Source organism: Danio rerio, chromosome 20 (genome assembly GCF_049306965.1).
Source record: "Danio rerio strain Tuebingen ecotype United States chromosome 20, GRCz12tu, whole genome shotgun sequence".
NCBI lineage: Eukaryota > Metazoa > Chordata > Actinopteri > Cypriniformes > Danionidae > Danio > Danio rerio.
In genome coordinates, this window is record NC_133195.1 from 672478 (window position 1) to 687928 (window position 15451).

The following is a 15451-nucleotide window of genomic DNA, read 5'->3' on the forward strand; positions in this document are numbered from 1 at the left end:
TGTCTGATTGGTGAATCATGAATTGAATAATGCAGGACCGGCTGTGATCAATCATAAGTACATGATCCTCTTGAAATTAGTTTATAAATAAACTTCACTTAAGAAAGCGAGCGATTGTTTCATGTTTTAAATTCTTATCCAGAGAGGTTAGTTTTGATCTTTGATTGGTCTCACGCAGTCACATGATGCAATTTTGCGGGTCAGAGTTCATCAAGCTTGAACTTTCCAACGCAGCAAACTTGACACACAAGCTTGCGTTTCCAGTCTGACGCCATAGCATGTGTATGAATGGAAGTCTATGAGGAGAAACGTCCAGTGTGACCACAGCTTAACAGTGAAAACAGAACTATTTATTCACAAAACAATCAATAAAACTTGATTGTATTACGCCACATTCACACAGGGCTTCAGCGTCAACGCTTGACAGAGGGCGTGTCTGTAGTTGGAGCTGACGCGATAGTCATAGCAGTGCAGCCAATGAAATTCAGTCAGCAATAGGCCACTGTCTAAGCTGGTGTATTTGCATACAGCGATCTGATTGGCTGATGCTTCCATCGGTGCTTGAAAAGTTGAGCAAGTCCCAACTTCTGCAGCGAGCAACACCTCTGGAGTGAGACGGATTCACCATGCAGCTCGGCAACGCCTAATGTCACCTATTCGAAGTGAATGGGAAGCATTAAAGCTGACGCTCTCTGTGAATGAGGCGTTAAGCCCAATATGTGGAGTATGACCCATATGGAGAATGACTCACAAGCTGATTTGATAAAAGTTAGAATGACTGCACTAGTCCATAAAGTGTGATGAGTTGAGTTGATAAATGAGTGCAGATATGAACACTACATAAGCTAATAATAGAAAACATCATTATAACATTCTGTAAAAGTTCACCTACAGTACACTTTGTGTAGTAATGCGATATAACCTCTAAATTATTTTAGTTTTGTGTTATAGGAGAGCTAAATTAACACGTGTTTCAATCTATTCCGCTCCATAGCATGTTTGTTTGTTTTGTTTGTTTGACTTTATTAATCCCTAAAGGGAAATTCACATGTCACCGCAGAGCTCTCCATACCAAAAATAGATAAATAAGTTACATATATATAAAAAACAATAATAAAATTGCATTCATACCGCACACCTCAGTTCCAAAAACAACAAGTAAACACTTGTGTCCAACACCAGAGTCAATAATATCAGTAACACTTTACAATAAGGTTCATTAGTTAATGTATTTACTAACATGAACTAATCATGAACAACACTTGTACAGCATTTATTAATCATAACTGAACATTTACTAATGCATTATTAACATCAAAGTCCATGCTTGTTAACATTAGTTAATGCACCATGAGTTAACATGAACTGAAAATGAACTACTGTATTGAACAAATACAGTAGTAAATGCATTGTTCATTGTTTGTTCCTGTTAGTAAATGCATTAATTAACATTAACTAATGAACCTTATTGTAAAGTCTGACCCTAATATCTAATTCAATGTTGGCTCATGCACCATAAGCAATCCAGAAAATAGCACAGAATTGACCAATAGTTTCTAATTATGTGGCTTTGTATACAAAAATACTCTGTTTAGCAATGATTTTAGTGGTCATCATCTGTTTCAGAAACTATAAACTGTAAATGGTTAGTCAGTACTGCTGATGTGGAAAGTTCTTGACTATAGCTACGACATGATCCAGGACTGCTGTAAGTCAAAAGGAAGACAATTACACTTTCCAATAAGGTTTCATTTTTAATAACATGGAAAAACACTGAACGTTCTATTGTTGATGTTAGATAATGAAAGTGCATTCATTGTTTGTATGTGTTAAATGACTGCTGTAATATACGCTGGACGGTTTATTCTTATGTTAACATTAGAAGATCCAATAACAAATGGAACCTTACTGTAAAGTGTCACCAGTCATGCTAAATAGAAATCTCCTCCATTCAGATGTCATTCGATGTGTTTAATACCAGAATTTCTAACCTCTGAGGAAATGATTAGCCAGTCTTATTGCCCTCTATGGCATACGCTTTATGACTGAAGAGGCGGTCAGGGTCTACTGGAGTCCTGCTTGTGCCCAGCAATCATTGCTTACTTAAGAGAACTGTAAGCTTTGGACAGTCATGATGAATAACAAAATCTCTTATATACATCATGTCCTATAAAATGGTATGTACACTAAAGCTACCCGTCCCATCAGGTGTCAAGAATAAAACTTAGAAATTGGCTCTTGGTAGGTATCCAGCAAAACACACCATCGAAACATACACACTTTTAATCCATGCAAATCATGCCCGTTGGTCATCTATCCTGACAGTAATGAAATCTGTTTGATTCTTAATGACACCTACCTGATCACTCAAGCTCTCACTCCCTCCTGATCTGTGTGCGTTCTGGCATAAAGATCGACCTGGTGGATGTAAATCATTAACCTGGTGCTCCACCCTAAGGTAAAAAGGAAAATGTGGTTGTACTAGAACAGACGCAAGAAAACGTTCATGCCCATTCATTTCTACTTCTCAGTAGCTTTAACCCTTTACTGGAAACTCTCTGAAATGCTCCTTGAGGTGTTACTGGGGCTTATCACGAGATTTTTATGACCTCAAGTAATGCAAATTGATTTTTTAATCAATGTCAAAGTCACCCAATAAAGGGGTTAATGTAGTTGTTAAAAAGTTTGCAGGGGTTCAACCCAATTTTAAGTGCATAAAATTAACCCCAACTGTTGGGTTTAGTCCATATTTGACCAAAAATGTCTGTATCTGTAGTCGCTACATCCTTTTTCTTGTCAGACTTTGCACAGAGATTCTTTTACTTCCTTCAGGCCCGGTGCCAGTATGTCATAATAGAGCGGTACTAGATCTAATGACTGCATTTTGGTCCCTCTTGTTCATTTCATTTAGACTATTTATTCACATTCATTATGACTTTGCATTGCTGCCTGAGTTACTGACTTAGAGCAGTAATATACTTTTTTATAGTACTAATAATATGCACTTTATGCAATTACTGATTTTATCAACCAAGGTAATGCAACAATGCCATTTATTAACGCAGACAGATCATGGCTTCAGCACCAAACGAGTGCTTTAAATCATATTTTAATCTCCTTATTTTTTTCTGTTTTATTTCAAATAATAGGCCTATGCATGTTTAAAGTTTTAGGTAAAGACGTCAAACACATGCAAGCTGACCCACAGTTAGACTATTCATATAACCAATAAATAAATATAGTGAACTCTTGAAGTGAAGTTTATGTATAAACAAATTTCGAGAGGATCACGTGCTTATGATTGCAAGCAGCTGACCTGCATTATCTAATTCACTACGATCCAATTAGATGACTCCTAAACTACTATAAATACCCTGGGGTTTATTCCATTGCTATCTTCGTTTTGAAGAGTCCCCCCTTCCTCCTCTACTCCTCCGGATGGGTGACACGGTGGCCCAGTGCCTAGCACTGTCGCCTCACAGCAAGAATGTCTCTGGTTCCTGGCTTTACCAAAACTAGCACACATTTCTGTGTGGAGTTTGCACTTCTCCCCATGCTCACGTGGGTTTCCCCCGGGTTCCCCGGTTTCCTCCCACCGCCTAAAAACATGCAATTAAGTCAATTGAACAATCCAAATTGTCAACATAGACACGCTTCTAGTTAGTAATTAATTTCAAGAGCATTCACTTGCTACAGCAGGGGAGTTCTCGAGATCTACCTGAGCTCAAACTCCTCTCCCGCCTTGCAACGGGAGGGAGCCCTGGGCTCGAGGATCTCATGAGCTCAGGGCTCTCTCCCGGGACAGCATGCCAAACAAGCTTTTATAATTAATCATCAGCTAAGTGTGAACTCTTGAAATATATATTTAGATACATTTTAAGGCATTAGTCTAGCCAGAAAAACACCTAAAAAAGATACCTAAATTCACAGTTATTACCATGAAAATTGGTGAAATATTAGGATAACATGCAACTCAATATAACTTTTTTTTATCATTTTAAAGGTAAACATAAATATTTATGTTGGGCTATTATAAGTGAGGGTTTTTTTTTTTTTCTCGGTGATATTCGGTTGGCATTTGTAAAAACGCCATCAAAAACTATTAGGTTATTAGGCCTAATAAATTATTTATTCATTAAGCTTATTTTAATAACTTGTGGGGCGACGCAGTGGCGCAGTAGGTAGTGCTGTCGCCTCACAGCAAGAAGGTCGCTGGGTCGAGCCCAGTTGGCGTTTCTGTGTGGAGTTTGCATGTTCTCCCTGCATTCGTGTGGGTTTCCAGTCCAAACACATGCAGTACAGGTGAATTGGGTAGGCTAAATTGTCTGTAGTGTATAAGTGTGTGTGGATGTTTCCCAGGGATGGGTTGCAGCTGGAAGGGCATCCGCTGCATAAAAACGTGCAGGATAAGTTGGCGATTCATTCCGCTGTGGTGACCTTGGATTAATATAGGGACTAAGCCGACAAGAAAATGAATGAATGAATAATAACTTGTTTTCAGGTTATTTTCATTTTGTTGGGCCACAAGTCAAAACAAAATCGATATGCCAACTGTATTTGAGCTCTTAATATATGCCTACAATATATTTTCTGGTGTTTAATTTTGCAACATGTTAAATAGCAACATATTTTTGAAAGACCTAGCTTTAATCTCACAATTTTCATAATTTAATTGTTATTTCTGTGTTCAGGTTGGAATGACGGGAGTGTTAGTAATTAGAAAGAATTTTCAGCTTTGAGTGAACAAAGGCTCTGGCAGATCTAGCACTTATAACAGTTCTCTAAAGATCAGGCAGCGGTCAGTCTGTAGCTCAAAAATGGTGATGCTTGAAGCTTGGGAACAGAAGCCAATAGTGGCAGCTACTATTGAAGCCAGTAAACTGGCGGGCACTAAGACTGGGTGTAGCTATATTACAATAAAATAGTATTACTCAAAAGTATTTTACTACATAGTGACATTACTTGGAGATGCCAGTTGTGAGACAAAAACATTGTCCATTCCAAGTCAGTGGTGCATTAATGCTCACCTCTTGAGTTTGCCCAACACTGTAGTGCCCTCTGCTGGTGAAAGAGGTTGTTTACATTCACAACTGAACCCGAAAGATTGGAGCCATATGTCCTGTCATGTCCTGTCCTCAGTTTTGTCTGACATCTGTAGTCATACAATATTCACACTCTTTTGGATGCCATATAAAACAATATAGTTGCTCATCAAAATCTAATCAGCTAATCGGATGGTAGCAACTTGATTGGGCATGATTAGGCTTACATGTTTCTTGTATGTTGGAAATTGATGCCCCATGTTGGATACCCATCTGTCTCCTACAGTAAGTCCTGCACAGTAAGCCTTGTACAGAATTGGAAAATGTCCTTACCATCTTGGAGCTTCTTGCATCCAAGCACAGCTACAGCCTCTCATGTGTCAGCAGGGAGCGGCACAGCCAATCACATGATCCAATTGTGTATGGAGGAGGAAGGACTGGAGAAGAGAACATGATTGAAATCAATCAGTTCCCAAAGCAGACAATCAAGCACCGCCCTACATTTCTTTTCCTCAGTTTCAATAGGATGAGTGTCACGATAGAGGAAAAAGGGATAGTTTTAAACTCCATTTCATGCTGATTTCATCCTTTTCTGCACATCTAGGTTGATTAGAGCTTACAGAACATCATCGGACACTTTATTAGGTACACCTGTCCAACTGCTTGTTAACGCAGATTTCTTATCAGCCAATCACATTGCAGCAGCTCACTGCATTTACGCATGTAGACATGGTCAAGCAGTTCAAAGCGAACATCAGAATGGGGAGGAAAGGGGATTTAAGAGACTTTGAATGTGGCATGGTTGTTTGTGCCAGGCTGCTCTGAGTATTTCAGAAACTGCTGATCTACTGGGATTTTTACGCACAACCATCTCTAGGGTTTACAGAGAATGCTCCGACAAGGAGGGAATATCCAGTGAGCGGCAGTTCTGTGGGCACAAATGCCTTGTTGATGGTCAGAGGAGAATGGCCAGACTGGTTCCAGCTGATAGAAAGGCAACAGTAACTCAAATAAGCACTCGTTACAACCGAGCTCTGCAGAAGAGCATCTCTGAACACACAACACGGCCAACCTTGAGGCGGATGGGCTACAGCAGCAGAAGAGCACACCGGGTGCCGCTCCTGTCAGCTAAGAACAGGAAACTGAGGCTACAATTCACACAGACTCACCAAAACTGGACAATAGAAGATTGGAGAAACGTTGCTGCTCTGATGAATCTCCATTTCTGCTCACACATTCGGATGCTCGCCTCACAATTTGGCCTCAACAACATGAAAGCATGGATCATCCTGCCTTGTATCAGCGGTTCAGGCTGGTGGTGGTGGTGTAATGGTGTGGGGGAGATTTTCTTTGGGTCCATTAGTACCAATTGAGCATCAACGCCACAGCCTACCTGAGTATTGCTGCTGACCATGTCCATCCCTTTATGAGCACAGTGTCTCCATCTTCTGATGGCTACTTCCAGCAGGATAACGCAGCATGTCATAAAGCTCAATCATCTCAGACTGGTGAACATGACGATGAGTTCACTGTACTCAACTGGCCTCCACAGTCACCAGAGCTCAATCCAATAGAGCAGCTTTGGGATGTGGTGGAACGGGAGATTGGCATCATGGATGTGCAGCCGACAAATCAGCAGCAACTGTGTGATGCGATCATGACAATATGGAGCAAAATCTCTGAGGAATATTTCCAGTAGCTTGTTAAAACTCTGCCACGATCAATTCTGAAGACAAAAGGGGTCCAACCCATTACTAGTAAGTGTACCTAATAAAGTGGCTGGCGAGTGTACATCTCTAATCCTAACCCAAAACCTAACACCAACGCACCAAGTTAGTACTTTTATTGAGATGAAAGTCTTAGGTAATGGTTTGTTAGCAGCGAGAATTCTACTAATAGAGTGTGACCGATCATTATTTTCTGGTACCTTATTGATACCATGCAACAAAGACAACTAAGGCATTTCTGAAGGTCAAACGGGGTTGGTAATAGAACCCAGCTAACAGGGAACGTTCCCAGAACATTCACTAACGTTCTTTAAAAGTTGTGAAAATGTTAGCACAAAACGTTATCAGATTGTTTTTAGAAGGGTCTCATAATATTGTTAACGTTCTTGTAACGTTGTAAAAACGTTATTAGAACAAAGTTCTCGGAACGTCTTTAGAACGTTATTTGTACTTCAAAAACGTTGCCATAATGTTGATGAAAAACGTTCTTAGAACGTTATATTTTGTTGGAAATTTTAGTTTTAAAAACGTTGTGACAACATTATCCTAACCATAAAAAAGGTTCTAGCAACATTAAGCAAACTGGACATTTCAACGTTCGTGGAACATTCCAAATAAACGTTCTTAGAACGTTATATTTTGGTGGAAATTTTGGTTTTGAAAACGTTGTAACAACGTTATCCTAATTATAAAAAACGTTCTAGCAACATTAAGCAAACTGGACATTTCAACATTCTTGGAACGTTACAGATAACGTTATGAGAACGTTCTTACAACCTAAATTTGTTAGCTGGGAACGATTTGTACACTGTTTGCGTTAAAATCCTGACAGACTGGGGCTGGGTGAGAGCTGCTACACATGGGGTGGGTGAGTTTAACAGATTTAGTGTCATCTTTCAGACTGGAGGGTAAGATAATGTGTATCGACCATTCTAATCCCTTGATCCCCTACTCCTTCCCCTCTTCTTACCTTCATTTAACCCTCTTTTTACCACTTACTGTCTGCCACTTATACCAGTTTTTCTCATTTGCTCTATCCAGATTACAGCTAATGCCTGTGTTTGTGTGGTTATTTTGAGGGGTTTCAGGGTCAAGCGCAGACACTGTTACCAGACAGAGGTAATTAACTCCGCGGCCAAAAGCCCACCTAGACAAAACAAAACCTTCCAGGACATAAGCTGAATATCCGGGTGGAACTGTAGTTGGTCATTTTCAGGATATTTAGTCAGAAAAAGGTTTATTCAGTTTGAATGGGTTATTCTGACTCGAATCATATTTTACTGAAGGCATATCATATTTGAACCTTAACCAAAGAACTATAAATATTAATATTAAACGGTGAAATTAAGCTAAAGATAGTTTGGTCACACTTTATTTTGATGGTCTGTTTATTATACCCACATAGCAAATTTTCTTTGGCCCAGATCTGGCCCACACAATCAGCTTTTGCTTGGCCCGCATGCCGCAGTGCATTACTGGACCAAGTCTGGCTTCCATTTAAGGACCAAACATGGACCATATCTGGGCCTAGTCTCAGCCAAATTAATAACCAATGACTCGGCCTGAACTCGGCCAGCTATGGACCATGTTTGGTCATTGTCTGGAAGCAGTCGGACAGACGGTCGCTCGACAGCGGCCTCAGACGGCTTTTCGTGCGAGAACAACGCGGACGCGAATGGTGTGCGTTCCCGAGAGGCATTCGAGACACGAAAAAAGTGCAGCAGAGCGGCCTCTAGTGGATTCGCGAAAACAAAAACTGAACAAATACATACCACCTGGGACGTACTTTGCGTTCTCCAGAAATGTCCGCGGAGCTACGTTTCCACAATGAGCCTGGGTTGCAAAATATAGCGTTACTCATAGTTTATAAGTGTCAGATTATTATTTAGTTTCAGTTAATAAATTACCTATAATGCAAATTTCAACGTTAAAACATTGGCTGTGGTAAATGCACGGTACTACACTGTAAAAAAATACAGGGTTCCACACAATTCATTCATGTTGTCCCAATGCAAATCGATTAGGTTAACTGTTAATAAGTAAGTGGATTGAACATAAAACCATGAAGTTGACAAAAAAATCTTGAGAATTGAGTTCATTCATTCATTTTATTTTCAGCTTGGTCGCTTTATTAATCTGGGGTCGCCACAGCGAAATGAACCACCAACTTATCTAGCATATGTTCTACGCAGCAGATGCAACCCATCGCTGGGAAACATCCATACCAGGGTGTTTGTGTTTTACAGCGGAACTCAGAGTAAATGACTGAAAAATAGCAGTCAGCTGTTCATGTGTGCCTGGGATTTGGTGTTTTTTTAATGCTCTAAGTCATTGCACGGGTGGGAGTTGTGTCTACATTACAGACAGTTTACCAGATCAGTCCAATCTGCTAATCTGACACCAGATTACTGCGGTAGAATCAGCCTCTTAATCCAGTCTGTTAATCACACACAGACATGACTGCAGGTTCAGTGCGTAAACAGAAGCATGTCTGCATGCACATTCACACCTCCCCATAAACACATTTGTGTGTATTGTTTATCCATACATACTCTCTCTATATAATTCACGATCTCCAGAAATGTATATAAGAGGACATTATCAGAATGAGCCTACGTTGCTTTAAGAGGTGCGAGACGCTCCTTGTGAGCGCAGACAGATGCTCAAGCCATTCTGGAGGTAATAATAATATAATAATAATAATACTGAGCCACTGTGATGACAGACTTTGGCTGAGGGATTTGAGAAAGACCAAAAAAAATAAACACATCAGATGTTTTACAATGAGCTGGAAGCTTATTATAAAATCAGCCTATAATGTTTGAGTAGATTAGTTTTTTATCAGAATTGTGTTGTTAGTAAATAGCAAACAGCCTAATTCAATTCACTAAACAATACAGTGTTCATGAAGAAAGTGTCCAGGAGTATTTTCTTGTCAAATGTGCACCCCAATAATCTTAAAACAATGTACAGAGTTGAACTCATGTTGATGAGTGTGTGTTGTGTGGCCGGGGGGGGGGATGGGGAGGGTCAGAGTGTGGATGAAGCGGTTAATCTGCAGTTGGTCACAGTGTTAGTGTGGATTAGGACATGTATCTGCAGGATCAGATGGGGACTCGGTGATGGGTGAAGAGCCGAGGGGTTTGTGTGCTCACGTGCGGTGAAAACGCATCATCATTGACAAATGCAAAATAATCAGTCCAAGGCAGTTGAAAAATAAGTGATAAAAAATACATTTATAATAAATAATTAAATAAATAAAAACAGCACTTATGTGCACTTAGGTATTTCACAACCCAGGCTTATTCTGAAAACGTACCTCTATATACATTTCTGGAGAGCTGCAAATACATCCCAGGACCTACGTTTTTTTTTTCAAATCCACCAGAGGGCGCTGTGAACACTTTTTAGAGATCTCAAACTTCTCTTGCGAGTGCCATTCGCATCTGCTGTTCTCGCATAAATCCACCAGAGGCCGCTGTCGATTGACTGACTAACCGATCCCCCCACCCATCCCTAAACCTAACCAACAGTGTTAAGCGATCCAGGAAAAGAAAGAGTTTTACTATGTTTTCAGATTTTACCACATTCTCACCCTCTTATTTACTTGTTAATTTTATTTTTTGGCTTTTGTTTTAGTCCTGCTTTCTGGAACATGCCAACTCTGTGTTTCAAGTCCGCCAACGTACTCTGCGAGCCATTGGATAAACTGGTAACAGCAGGAGAGCCGTTCACCAAAGGCAAGCGGTCAGCTGATAATTGCGAAAAGGAACGGCGTCATACCGCTCCGTAGCATTTATTTTAAAGACAAAATACTTCTGGCTCCATAGTACACATTCTTCAGAAACGTATATAGGGGGACATTTTCAGATTGAGCCAATTTACCTTCATCAGGTTGTCGAAATTCAGGTGCGCCTAAAGTTGATTTGATCACTCAGCATGTCACATGACACAATTAAATAACATTTATGATAAAAAAAAAATCTTTACTCGTGTGATGGTTGATTTGACATTATTATTTGAGTTATGTGAATTTCTGTTCTATTTATACATTAATTAGGTAGTGCTGTCGCCTCACAGCAAGAAGGTCGCTGGTTCGATCCTCGGCTCAGTTGGCGTTTCTGTGTGGAGTTTGCATGTTCTCCCTGCCTTGGCGTGGGTTTCCTCCGGGTGCTCCGCTTTCCCCCACAGTCCAAAGACATGCGGTACAGGTGAATTGGGTAGGCTAAATTGTCCGTAGTGTATGAGTGTGTGTGTGAATGTGTGTGTGGATGTTTCCCAGAGACGGGTTGCAGCCGAAAGGGCATCCGCTGCGTAAAAACTTGCTGGATAAGTTGGCGGTTCATTCCGCTGTGGCGACCCCGGATTAATAAAGGGACTAAGCCGACAAAAAAATGAATGAAAGAATGAATGACATACTGAGGGCTCTGTTTTAACGATCTAACGGCTCGTACACAACGGGACGCTTTTCGTTTGCGTTTATCGTCAGCGTTTTTCAAGATTTTTTTCCGGATTCAAACCCAAGTGATTATCCCTGGCGTCAAACAGAAGAGTATGCATAATCATTCCTTGACGTTAGATGGCGCTACACAACTTCTGACACCCGCTTGTAACACAGAAGAAGAAGGCAAAGTTGACACACTTGTTGTTATGGATGTTTCAAGCAGCAGCTCCAGCTCTAGCAATGAAGAAATGATTATTGTTCAGCAGAGCAATTAGCAGCTCCACGTTCATATCGCCTCTGTGCATCATCTTCAATGTGCGCTCGTATTGACCGCTTTGTGCTTGAGCGCCTCCAAGTGCTGTTTACTGTAACTTCAGCAGCTCTGTGCATGTGAACAAAAGTGCTGATCTGATTGGTGGAGAAGGTTTTAATGCGGCGCTTCAAAACATTAAAAAAACGAGCATGAGGCGTTTTTTTAAAAAATTACGCTTTTATGTTTGGCGTTTTGCATGTTGGTGTGCATGATCACATTGACGCCCTTTATTTAGTCTCGAGGGATCAAAGATCAACAGAAAATGCGTGCAAAAAACGTCCCGGTGTCGCTTAAGAGCAAAGTCTAAAGTGCAGAAGGAAATGTCCGCATTCACTTTTGCTATTTTAAGGAGGGGAAAAACTGTCTGCGCACCCAGCGCATAGTCTAAAAGGGTTCTCCCTATACTTTTAATGAGTTATTTGTGTGTTTTGAGCATAATGTGCATTAAACCAACCAGAATCTTATTTCCCATTTGCTTTAAGAGTTAGTTGTGTTGCGCATTTGCTATTAACACGGCGGATTTTGTAAGAGGAAATACTGAACGCTTCATTAGCGAGAAAACAGTTAAACAGAGCATCGAAATGAGCCTCTTTTTTGAGATTTTCTGTTTTTTCAGCATTCAGTACTTAAAAAATGTGTCATGAGAGCTAAACATGTTCCCACTAAACCTATAGAAGTGCTTTATCGTAATAACATCTGTTTTTAACAGTATAAAGTGACAGAACGCTGAGAAATTTGCATGTCTCTCTGTGTGTGCACACTTGTGTGTTTGTGTGTGTGTGTGCGTGTGTGTGTGTGTGTGTGTGTGTGTGTGTGTTTGTGTGTGTGTGTGCGTGTGTGTGTGTGTGTGTGTGTGTGTCAGAGAGAGAGAGATTATACCTCTCACTGTATTCCTCCCAGTGTCTAAATCAGATTTACTCAGACATTATTAACACAATGATTCCTCAACGAGACATTATTAGCAACCTCAGATTAACAAGTTTAGCCCCTCAGGATCAATAAAAGTGCTAGTTTGGCATTTTTTGCCTCAACATTTACAGTGATTAACACAGCAAGCTTTGTCTTGCACTGAGCGATATGTTGTAATGCCTGAATTACTATGAATGCCAGGATTGTGAAGGGAGTTTTTTACATGTAGGATTCAGTCGTAAAGGGGCCAAATAGGATTAAATAGCCAAACAGATCATTTATTGAATAATTTACAATTTCTTAATAGTTATAAAATTTTTTTCAGCACCTAATTAAAAAAATAGCCTACCTTACAGTTACATGAAACTCAAGTTTTGGAGTCTGGGTCAAGTATAATTGATAAATGTTGGTGTTGGTTTCCTCCGGGTGCTCCGGTTTCCCCCACACTCCAAACACATGCGCTATAGGGGAACTGATCAACTAAACTGGCTGTAGTGTATGAGTGTGAATGATTGTGTATGGGCGTTTCCCAGTACTGGGTTCAGCTGGAAGGGCATCCACTGTGTAAAAAAACATATGCTGGAATAGGTGGTGGTTCATTCCGCTGTGGCGACCCCTGATGAAAAAGGCACTAGGCTGAAGGAAAATGAATGAATGAAAATAATAAGGGATGATATTCCATTCATTTAACAAATATGCGTTATACATTATAATGGCTACATTATTACATAAGTGTCTGTCTTCTGTAAATGATCTTCTAATTTGTATTTTTTTGGATCAGAAATTAAAAATTAAACTCAACAGATTTTATAAATGACGGGACAAATTACTTTTAATGCTGCATTACCTTTGCTGTTGTTCTCGATGTGTAAAAAGCCCTTGCATTTATAGCAATAAAAAGTCAGCGCAGAAATATTGATAAAACTTCATAATCATTTATTTCTTTTTACTTTATTATTTATTTATTTATAAAAAAAAATTGTTTGTGATAAATGAAAAATCTAATATATAATTATTTTAATTTAATTTATTCTTTTTTTTTTGTCTAATGTGATTAATATATAGAGTAGAAAACAAAATGATTTTTCCTCCGGTGATTTTTTTTCTCAAATATTTCCCAAATGATGTTGAACAGATTCAGGAAATGTTCACAGTATTTCCTCTATCATTTGTTCTTCTGGAGAAAGTCTTATTTGTTTTATTTGGGCTAGAATAAAAGCAGTTTTAAATAGTTTTAAACTCATTTTAAGCTCAATATTATTCACCCCTTCAGCAATATTAGTGTTGGATTGTCTCCAGAACAAACCACTGTTATACAATGACTTGCCTAATTACCCTAACTTTACCCTAATTACCCTAGTGAAGCCTTTACATGTCACTTTAAGCTGAACACTTAACTGGTTCTTTCCGCTGTGGTGACCCAGGTTAAATAAAGGGACTAAGCCGAAAAGAAAACGAATGAATTAATAATAATTCTGATTTCAGCTGTACTGTATATATATATATATATATATATATATATATATATATATATATATATATATATATATATATATATATGTGTGTCTTGTCAACATTAAAGTTGCATCAGGATTCTGAAGTATAGTTGTTTGTATCTGTGGTCTCCATCAGTGCACTAGATGGCAGCATGTGTTGACTCTGACTGGTGTGAAGCTCCTCTGTTACCCTCAGGCCTGTTCGCTCACACAATATTATCATCAAAATGGACATACAGTCGAGGTCAGAATTATTCGCCCCCCTTTGATTTATTTTTTTTTCTTTTTAAATATTTTCCAAATGATGTTTAACAGAGCAAGGAAATGTTCACAGTATGTCTGATAATATTTTTTTCTTCTGGAGAAAGTCTTATTTGTTTTATTTCGGCTAGAATGAAAGCAGTTTTTAATTTTTAACACCATTTTAAGGTCAATATTATTAGCCCCTTTAAGCTATATATATTTTTTCAATAGTCTACAGAACAAACTACTGTTATACAATAACTTGCCTAATTACCCTAACCTGCCTAGTTCACCTAATTACCCTAGTGAAGCCTTTAAATGTCACTTTAAGTTGTATAGAAGTGTCTTGAAGAATATCTAGTCTAATATTATTTACTGTCATCATGACAAAGAGAAAATAATTCAGTTATTAGAAATGAGTTATTAATAATATTATGATTAGAAATGTGCTGAAGAAATCTGCATCTGCATCTGCTCTCGTTAAACAGAAATTGGGGAAAAAAAGAAACAAGGGGCGAATAATACTGACTTCAACTGTATGTGTATTAGTCTCATTTTATTTATTTATTTATTTATTTATTCATTTATTTATTTATTTATTTATTTATTTATTTATTTATTTATCTACTGATTTATTTATTTACGTATTTAATTATTTTATTTATTTATTCATTTGCTTATTTATTTATTTACTGATTTATTTATTTATTTAATTAATTATTTTATTTATTTATTAATTTGCTTATTTATTTATTTACTGATTTATTTATTTATTTAATTAATTAATTAATTTATTTATTTGCTTATTTATTTACTGATTTATTTATTTATTTAATTATTTTATTTATTATTTTTAATTTAGTTAGTTAGTTAGTTAGTTAGTTAGTTAGTTAGTTAGTGTATCTATTTATTATTGGATGTCAATTTTTTGATCTTATTTTTTATCAATAACTGTTTAATAACACTTTGATTTGATGAATTACTTACCTTCCTGATTAATAATCACATCTCAGATACATTTAAGTGCAATTTAAAAAAAAGAAACATGATTTTAAACCAGTTGAATATAATCTACAACACATTTTCTATTAGTTTTTACCGTAATTTAAGCCAAACACGAACACAGTCCTTTCACAATCTCATCAACAGCCAGAAATAAAACCTCCAAGGAATCAAATAGAGATCTCAGTCTCAGAGAGAGAGATTTTTTTCCCTAAATTTTGAGCACAACTTTAATATTATCATACCTTAGCATAACATTAACAGACACTTTTGTC

At 38.2% G+C, this 15451-nt stretch overlaps 1 protein-coding gene across 8 annotated transcripts in view; it reads right to left on the minus strand.

Annotated features, from left to right (window-relative positions):
* Positions 1 to 8602, minus strand: part of prkg3 (protein kinase cGMP-dependent 3) — a 32162-nt gene extending 23560 nt beyond the window's left edge. For 2 of the 8 annotated variants that reach the window (XM_073933916.1, XM_073933914.1), the window contains exon 1: positions 1910 to 2047. Coding sequence is in view for 2 of the 8 variants with exons in the window: in XM_073933911.1 (XP_073790012.1) it covers positions 2360 to 2453; positions 5376 to 5419 (138 nt within the window). In the remaining 6 variants the exon portion in view is untranslated. Of the gene's footprint in view, positions 1 to 1909; positions 2048 to 2359; positions 2454 to 5027; positions 5153 to 5375; positions 5480 to 8541 lie in introns of those variants that run through there. The other 6 variants (XM_073933911.1, XM_073933913.1, XM_021468555.3 and 3 more) reach the window with 6 other exon arrangements.
* Between the last annotated feature and the right edge of the window lie 6849 nt (positions 8603 to 15451).